General features: G+C 45.1%; 2 protein-coding genes across 2 annotated transcripts; both read left to right on the forward strand.

Annotated features, from left to right (window-relative positions):
* The first annotated feature begins 6,151 nt into the window (after positions 1 to 6,151).
* LOC104924525 (zinc finger MYM-type protein 1) lies at positions 6,152 to 7,832 on the forward strand. The gene has a single exon (XM_027276628.1). The coding sequence runs from the start codon at positions 6,174 to 6,176 to the stop codon at positions 7,806 to 7,808; it is 1,635 nt and encodes a 544-aa protein (XP_027132429.1). The 5' UTR covers positions 6,152 to 6,173; the 3' UTR covers positions 7,809 to 7,832.
* LOC113745140 (zinc finger MYM-type protein 1-like) lies at positions 7,813 to 8,416 on the forward strand. Its single transcript, XM_027276629.1, has one exon. The coding sequence runs from the start codon at positions 7,972 to 7,974 to the stop codon at positions 8,395 to 8,397; it is 426 nt and encodes a 141-aa protein (XP_027132430.1). The 5' UTR covers positions 7,813 to 7,971; the 3' UTR covers positions 8,398 to 8,416.
* The last annotated feature ends 398 nt before the right edge of the window (positions 8,417 to 8,814 follow it).

Consider the following 8,814-nt stretch of genomic DNA (forward strand, 5'->3'; position numbering starts at 1 on the left):
CAAGTCAATTGTTGATTACCTCCATTCAAGGTTTAGGAGTCTCATGGCTTTTCTTCATCACCCCATAAAAACTGGACCTTTGATAGAAGGCTCCCATCTGCCACTCTTCATCTCAGAGCTGTACGGGAGTTGGTGGTTGGATCTCGCTGCCCAGCTCATCCAGCACTCTGAAAAAATAGATTCCGATACAAGAAGAAAAAAAAAAAAAAAAAAAAAAAAAAAAAAAAAAAAAAAAAAAAAAAAAAAAAAAAAAAAAAAAAAAAATCATAATAATAATATATATATTACATTAACACATACGAAAAACTAAATAACACTGCTAGTCCTTGTTAAAAATTCTGAATGACTAAGATTCTTCAAAAAAGATCAGACAACGCTTATGCCACTAGTTCATGCTTTTAAATAAAGTCCTTGGAAGAGATTGAAAATGGGACTGAATAGGACCAACTTACGTTGATCAGTTCTCAGAAACATGGGTCAGCCTCTAGAAATCTTTGTTGGTCTGTCTTGCTCCTTTAAGGCGACATCAGACGGTGATGAAGCATCTTCGAGACTCAAATTCCCAGGTTCCGCAAATGAGTTATTTGGCAGCTTTGTTTGGCTTTTTGGACTTGAACATTTTCTTGGAGTGTCTTGCTGTGTGTCTTGCTTGGGATTTTCAGGCTTTTGTCCATGAAGTCAACTGAACCAGCTGAAGCCATTAGCGGGAACGTTTATGGTTGGAAATAACGATATGAGATTCCAAACTCACAAGTTGTCAGTATAATTAAACTCCGGAAGTGGAAAGAATTAATTCATGTTCATGTGACTTGATCTAAAAGCAAAACATTGGACAACAGCATACATATGCCTTTGGACCAGACACTGAAAGATTGTAAAGCTGCTGAATGTCCAGTGTATGTCATGGAATAAAACTCAGCCAAAAATCAGTTTAATACCTGAATTGCGCCAGCTCATCTGACAGTCTCAAACTTCTACATAGTCTCAGTGGGACGCCCCTTACCGAGTGTCTAAAATTTTTGCATAGTCTCTGTGACTGCAGCCTTCAGCTGTCTTAAAACCTGATTCAATCACCAAAATGGCTGGAAGATATGTTGAGGAGGGGGGGAAAACATCCTACTGATAATTTCTGCTCGGAATTGCAATTTTACGTCCTGGTCACCTGGGATGCTGTTTGCCTTCCATGTATGCGAGAATGTGATACAGAGCTAATTACTACTCACTTAACGAACCAACAATTGTTTCTATCAAGCCTGTCTCTCCACAGTTGATGGAGTTGGGATTGCCTGGAGACCAGGGTCGGTGGTGATACGCGAATGAGGGACGAGTACGAAGATGGGTCCAGTTCAGCGAGTAGTAGAAGAGTTCAATCTACGCGCCCATGAGAGGAGAAAACACCTACTGAGAAGCCATCACTGTTTAGTCTTTATACACAGCACAATTGAAGAACCTTATAGAAAATCTGAAAGAAGTCTATAGACACTGTTCGCTGTAATGTATGCTTACTGAGAGAAAGACTGATGGCAAATTGTATATACCTTTAAAGGTTTTGGTTTTTTCTCGTTCAGGGACAACACCTGTAGCAGGGAAGAGGGTCCGATGAGACGATCAGCCCGCTCTTATTTTTCTTTATTAGATTCTCTAAATGTTACTAATACATTGCCTGTTACATCTATGATTTTTACATTTAATGGTGTAATGGAACACATTTCAGAAATAATGTAATTGCGAAACTGCGGACCTGTTTTCCATTAAAAATGAAAAGGTTGTGTTGTGAAGACTCAGCATTTACGCTGGCCCACCCCGTCTCCAAGGTTCAGACCCACGTTTTGTCGGACATAATCCTCTATTCTCACACCTTCAGGGCCAAATCTGGGCTCCCGAGAGGCACCGGCGTTGCCCGTCTCTGCCTTTTTATGTGTGACCGATATGTTGTGTTTCATCAAAAATAAAATCTCATCACGGCTGAAACAATAGCATTGATTTCAGTCTGTGGCTTTAGTTAACTAATAACTGTGACTCTTATCACAATAAGTAATCATTTTGTGATAAAATCAATCCAAAAACAATTCAACCATTAAAGAACTCCTCCTAGGACGTGTTTCAATGTGTAGCCTTTATAAAATACTTTTCTTTGAATACTAGGCTAATATGAAATAATTGAAAAATGATATCGTTTTCCCACCCAAAAAGTTAAAATTATCTTGTTTAAAACTCTTTTCCCTCTTTAAAAACGTCCAGGAATTAAGAAATCTGCCAATACCTGACATCCCAAAAGTTGAAAACTCCAAACATTCGAGTGTAGGCACCATATGAAAAACACATTTTTGAGTGGAGGGGGGAAATCGCTTAGACTTGGCAGGTAAGTGATGCGTGGGTCACGGGCATCTTTGGTCAGCACACTGGACAGCGGTGAGGAGCGAGAGGAGCATTAACCCTCCTTCGCCTTTCGCCTCCCGTATCCATCAGTGTGCTCTCACACCGGGTCAAAAACTGGACCCACGCACCGAGGATGAACCGAAGTAGTTGGCAACACGGGGGCAGCGTACAGGAGCGCACGCCTCTGCATTGTATTTCTCGCAGCCACGGCCTACTGCTGTGTTTACAGTCTTCTTGGAGGGACAGACCTGGACACCTCTTCCTCTTACTCGCAGGAAGGGGTGGGTTGACGGGGCGCTTGTGGACAGTGTCGGCGGCGGGTGAAAGAAGAATGGAGGGAGGAGGAGGGGCGGGAGAGCAGGATGGTGGTGACCCTCACTGCGCTACACGCCCCCGCCGCCGCAGCCGCCACCACCACCGGCCGCCAGTCGATGGGTTTTCACGACCGCCGCGGCCGCTTTCGGCTTCTCGGCAGACGAGTCCTCCGTTCGATGAGCGGTAGCGACGAGCGCCTTGCTAGTGCTCGAGAAACCCACCTCCTCTTGTTGCGTTGCCAGGGGGGAGCCAGTCGGGGGTTGAGCTCTCTCCATATCACGAAGCGTTTGTAGGATGACCCGTCGAGAATGTTTGTGGAAGGTACTGCGCGGGGCCTCAGCGTGCCGTCATCCTTGGCCGCTTGTATGTGGCGACGACTTTGTCCAGGTGTCCCCGCGCCTTTATTGGAGTTGTAGGTCCTGGATGACGGCGGGCTTATTGTCCCGCTGCGCTGCCGCCGGCCTTACGACGGTCCGGGGTCCGATGTGGAAGTGTGAGCAGCAGCAGTTCTTGTTTTTCTTGGCCAGATACGGAGACCAGAGCGGTGTCGCGTGTGACGGCGAACTTGGAGGAGAGGACCCGTTCTCCCTTCGGAGCGCGAGCAGGCGTCCGGTAACTCGGGTTTGTTTCTTTCTGATCGTGCCGAAGCAATGGTGTTTCCTTTCGAGTAGGAGCCGCTGCGCAAAGTCGTAGGAAGTGACGAAATTGTCGCAGGGGGCCCTTTGTTACGTCCAAGCACAACCCGGGCCCTGATTCTTCTCTGAGGCCTCCCTCGTCCCTTTCCCTTCTTCTCCCTTCATTCTTTTTCTTCTTCTTTTTCTTCTTCTTCTTCTCTTTCTTCTCTTCCAGCGGGGCCAGAGGAGGCGGCTGCTGTGGCGGTGGGCTTCTTCCCCGTGTAAAAGTTGCATTTTCCAGCGTAGCTGGATCTGGCTCGCAGGCCACCCACGGACTTGATCCCATTACCTGGCCGGCTTGTTCGGCATTTATACTGTCGAAAGGAGCAAACGGCGGGGCTGTTGATGAATCGGGAGGACGGGAAAGAAAGAAAGAAAGAAAGAAAGTGAGAGAGAGGAGAGAGATGAGAGAGAGAGCTGAGCGAGAGAGAGAGAGACGAGCGATTATAACAAATACGTAAAACGGGGCAAATCCACTACCACCTTATTTTTTTTTCTCAGTCCCAACAGGAAAGACCAAAAACAACACAACACTGAAGACTTTCTGAAACCACTCTGTCATTGTTCTACATGTTGTGGTGTATTATCCCACCACCGCCATATCTTTTTTCTTCGTTCCAACAGAAAACCTGAACATGCTGCACGTAACAAGCCAGAAGTTCTCAGACTTTCGGCACATTCTGTTGGTTGATACGCATGTGCAGTTATTGCCCCCACCACCACCACCACCCCCACCCCTACAGCTGCCTTATCTTTCTAGTTCCAACCGCAACTTTGGCATGCCTGCCAGTTACCAAACTTGAAGGTTCGGAATGCGGACTTTCCGGAAACATTTCTGTTGGTTGATCCGCTGTTTTGCGGTTTATCTCACCACCACCCTCTGTCAAATCCTTTCTCAGTTCCAAACAGAAAAACTCAAAAACTTGGCATTTGCTGCCAGGTAACCAACTAGAGGGTTCTGGGACTTTCCGAAACATTCTGTTTGGTTGATCCGCCTGTTGCGGTTTATCTCACCACCACCTCTGTCAAATCCTTTATCAGTTCCAACAGAAAAACTCAAAAACTTGGCATGTTGCCAGGTGACAAAACTAGCGGTTCTGGGACTTTCCGGACAACATTCTTGACGGTTGATCCGCCTGTGTGGTATTGCCCCACCCAGAAGGGGCGCTCCCATAACGCGACATAAGCACGCTGCGCTTAGGTGCCCTGCGTCACTGCGTAGGCCCTGCGCCCCAAAAAAAAAATAATAATACTAACTGATGACATTTCCTTTGTCCTTCACATTACCGTGGCACATGATATTGAAGCGGAGACTATTCCATCTGGCTACGAGAAGAGAAAGAAGCGAATGCATGAAAATGAGCAAAGGAACAGCAGTCAGGTAGGCAAGGAAACTTATAACTAACCCCTCACTATTTTGGGGCTAGCTGCTGGTTCTACCCACCCATGACTGTGAAATATAATGTCAATGGTTTAGCTTGGTTGGGCTAACTGCTCACACTGCCCCCGATTCATTACAAGAGAGGTATGGGATGTTTCGTTGTCAACATTATACAGTTGCTTTGAAAAGTTGTAATTCCAATCATGCCAGTATTTCGTCATTGTTTAATATATAATTCACCCAGTTGTGCAAATTTCGTGTCAACTTGACGTTGCAGTGGAAATAGCTAAAATAGCATTGGGTAGTAGAAGGTGGGAAGGGGAAGCGGACAGGCGAGTTTGAAACCGAATCTCGTCGTGAAATTAAATTCCCATCTTCCTCAGCTGACGTTTAGGGACACGTTTCTTGCATGTTGCAATGTTGTTTATGGTAGCGCACCGCGGGTTGACTTTATTTTCATTGTCTTTACCAGTTGAAGTTTGATTGAGGAGGGAGGGGTGCTGTCATGCTAGGAGAGGAGTATGAGACGAAAGGGTTCCACAGATTCGTGCTCTGTGCGCTGTGTGTGAGTGTGACGGCGTGCCAATGAGCTGTGTAGCCGAATTGGCGTGTTTCTTAGTCAAATGAGGTCTCAATTTAAACCAATGACGTCGCTGTATGCAATCAGGGCGCATCTATAGCCATGATCTGTCTGTATGCAAATCGATGGCGGAGCAAATTGCGTGGCTATGCCGAGGGCACAGAAGGAAAGGAGGCAATGAAATTTGTTCGATAACTTTGGTATTTTGTGTCGTAAGGGCTTGAAACTTTGAACAGTAAACTGCCAATACAACTGGGAAGGCATTTGTTCAGTTAACTTTGGTATTTTGTGTCGTAAGGCTTGAAACTTTGAACAGCAAACTGCATTACAACTGTGGAAAAGGCACTTCACCTGTCCTGGCACTCCACCTGTTGTTTGGTGGAGTTTTGCGGGCGTTAGTGTGACACAGATATAAGAGGCCACCAACAGACCAGACATATGAGAGCAGATTTGTTGCATTATTAGACTAAAGAATTAAAACACACACTATTCACTATCATCCATTATTGATTTTATCTATAGTCCATAGAATCTACATTTGAAATACAAAGGCAATTTAGGGGAAAATTTAATCCAGCATTTAATATTTTATTATTACTGAATTTATATTTACAGGCGCTATGCTTAAGTTTTTGACCAGTGCAGGTTCCAGCCAGTCAGCCAGTGGGAGCCAGTGCAGTCTTCATCAAGTACAGGCACAAATGAGCCAGATACACCTGCAAAAAGATGAGTCAGTTCTTCAGGCACAGTGGAGGCAGTTTCCTCAGGCAGCACAAGCAGTGCAAGTTCAGTACAGCCACCATGTCAGAGGGAAATAGACGGCATCGGAGGCTAGTGCAGGGGTATGAGCCTCAAGCAACAGTCTGTGCTTCACCTAATGATCCAGCAGAAGGGCCTTCAGTTCTTAAAAGACAGTATACGGACTGAGTTAGTGCGCAGGGGTCCATTCCAGCCAGGAGGTGATTTTTCTTTTCCCAAAGACAAGTCCAGAAGAGCATGTCATCCAGGGCTATTTCAAAGACGGCTGTCAAATGGTGAAATAATTAAGAGGAGTTGGCTTTCATATTCTGTGAAGAACGATGCTACATTTTGCTTTTGCTGTAAGCTATTTTCGAAGAAAACCAACAAAATAATAGTTGGCGGAGTGAACGACTGGTCTAACATCAACGCCGTTCTGAGGCAGCATGAAGGTAGTCCAGAGCATACAAAAAGTATGATTAAGTGGAAGGAACTGGACCTGCGCTTAAGCCATGGCAAAACACTTGACCACATCCAAATGACAGCTTTGGAGGCTGAAAGGAAGAGATGGCGGGATGTCCTAACACGCCTCTTAAGTATAACTCAATCACTGGCTGAGAGAAACCTGGCTTTCAGAGGCTCATCAGACAAGCTCTACCAGCCAGACAATGGTAATTTCCTCAGAGAGGTGGAATTATTGGCGAAATATGACCCTGTGATGGAGAATCATGTCAGTAGAATTAAAGATGGAGAGACACATGCTCATTATCTTAGCAAAGATATCCAGAATGAGCTGATACAGCTGGTGAGTGACCAGATTCTCGCCACTATTGTGGCTGAAGTTAGGCACTCCAAATACTTCTCCCTCATCTTGGACTGCACACCTGACATTAGTCACCAGGAGCAGATGTCCATTATCCTCAGAAGTGTGTCTTTGAAGGGGCAGCCAGAAATTAAGGAGCACTTCCTCGGCTTTGTTAATGTTGAGGCTACAACTGGCTTAAACCTGACTACAGTCATCTTGGATAAGCTTGCTGACCTGAAAATTCCATTTGACAACTGCAGAGGGCAAGCCTACGATAACGGGGCAAATATGAAGGGGAAACACCAGGGAGTGCAAGCCAGGCTGTTGAGAATGAACCCCAGAGCTGTGTTTGTCCCGTGTGGTGCACACACGCTGAACCTTATCATTGCAGACGCTGCTAAATCCTCTAAAGATGCTGTTGGGTTTTTTGGCTATGTGCAGAAGCTTTTCACATTTTTTTCTGCTGGCACACAAAGATGGAGCATCTTGAAAAAACACGTCAACATCACAGTGAAATCATGGAGTGACACAAGATGGGAGAGCAGGCTCCAAAGTGTCCATGCAGTCCGGCATCAGGCCTCCAAGATAAGAGAAGCCTTACTGGAAGCCAGGCAGACAGTCAATGATCCTGTAGCCAAAGTTGAGGCACAGTCACTTGCAGAAGAGGTTGGATCCTACCGCTTTTTGATTTGCTGTGTTGTCTGGTGTGAAATACTGTCAAGGACAAATACAGTTAACAAGCTCCTCCAATCTGCATCAATGCAGCTTGACATAGCTGTGCAGTTGATCTCAACTGCAAAAGCCTCTCTCACTCTCTACCGGGACACTGGATTTTCAGATGCTCAGACAACTGCTCAAAGCATTTGTGAGGAAATGAATGTGGAACCAGTTTTGAAGGAGAAGAGGCTGAGAACCACTAAGAAGCATTTCAGCTGAGTCATCTGATGAGCCAGTGGTCGATGCACTACGGAATCTTGAAGTCAACTTTTTCAACATTGTGGTCGACACTGCAATAGCATCCGTTGATGAGAGATTTGAAACCCTGAACAAGGTGAAAAAGCAATACGGAGTGGTGTTGAACTTCAGCTCTGCATGTCAGATGTCAGATGACCCCTTAATGGCTGAATGTATGGAGATGGAAAAAGCCCTTACCTTCAATGAAGAGTCTGACATCAGTGGTGTGGACCTGGCAGAGGAAATAAAAAATCTACCTCCCCTGCCATCGAGCAACATGACTGCCTTTGAGCTGCTGTCCTTTCTTTGTGAGAAGAATCTGGAGGAGCTCTATCCCAATCTTTGGATCGCTCTAAGAATTGGTGTCACTCTGCCTGTGACAGTAGCCTCAGCAGAGAGGAGCTTCAGTAAGCTCAAAATCATAAAAAGCTACTTAAGATCGACCATGTCACAGGAGCACCTGAGTGGACTGGCCATTATGAGCATCAACCATGACATGGGGAAGAAAATCTGCTATGATGATATCATTGATGATTTTGCTTCGAGGAAATGCAGAAAGGGAAACTTTTGATGGTGAGATATTACAAACTGACAACCTTATTTTGTATCAATACACATATATATCTATCATGAAAGTGATTTGCAAGTGACCTCTAATCTATAGTATCCTCTTGTATTTGTATCCTGTTAGTCTGCCTTTACGAGCAGGAGGTGGAGCCTTGATTTTGCTGGAGGAAGTGCAGAAAGGGACATTTTGATGGTTAGGTTATTACAAACTGGTATTTCATAACTAAATCTGTAGGCTGACAACCTTATTTTGTATGAATACACATACATATCTATAATCTCTATACTTTGTGTTTGTGCCCTCTATAGATGCTGTTACAGAGCTGGAGATGGAGCCATTGTTTTTCTGGCTGTGCTCAATACTGATTATTACTTATACAGATTATTTAAAATGTTTACATGTTTGACAACATATCAAAGC

The sequence above is a fragment of the Larimichthys crocea genome, unplaced genomic scaffold (assembly GCF_000972845.2).
Source record: "Larimichthys crocea isolate SSNF unplaced genomic scaffold, L_crocea_2.0 scaffold4742, whole genome shotgun sequence".
Taxonomy (NCBI): domain Eukaryota; kingdom Metazoa; phylum Chordata; class Actinopteri; family Sciaenidae; genus Larimichthys; species Larimichthys crocea.

Coding starts and splice junctions, on each gene's coding strand:
- LOC113745140 (XM_027276629.1), top strand. CDS start 7,972: ATGTCAGATGACCCCTTAATGGCTGAATGTATGGAGATGGAAAAAGCC.
- LOC104924525 (XM_027276628.1), top strand. CDS start 6,174: ATGAGCCTCAAGCAACAGTCTGTGCTTCACCTAATGATCCAGCAGAAG.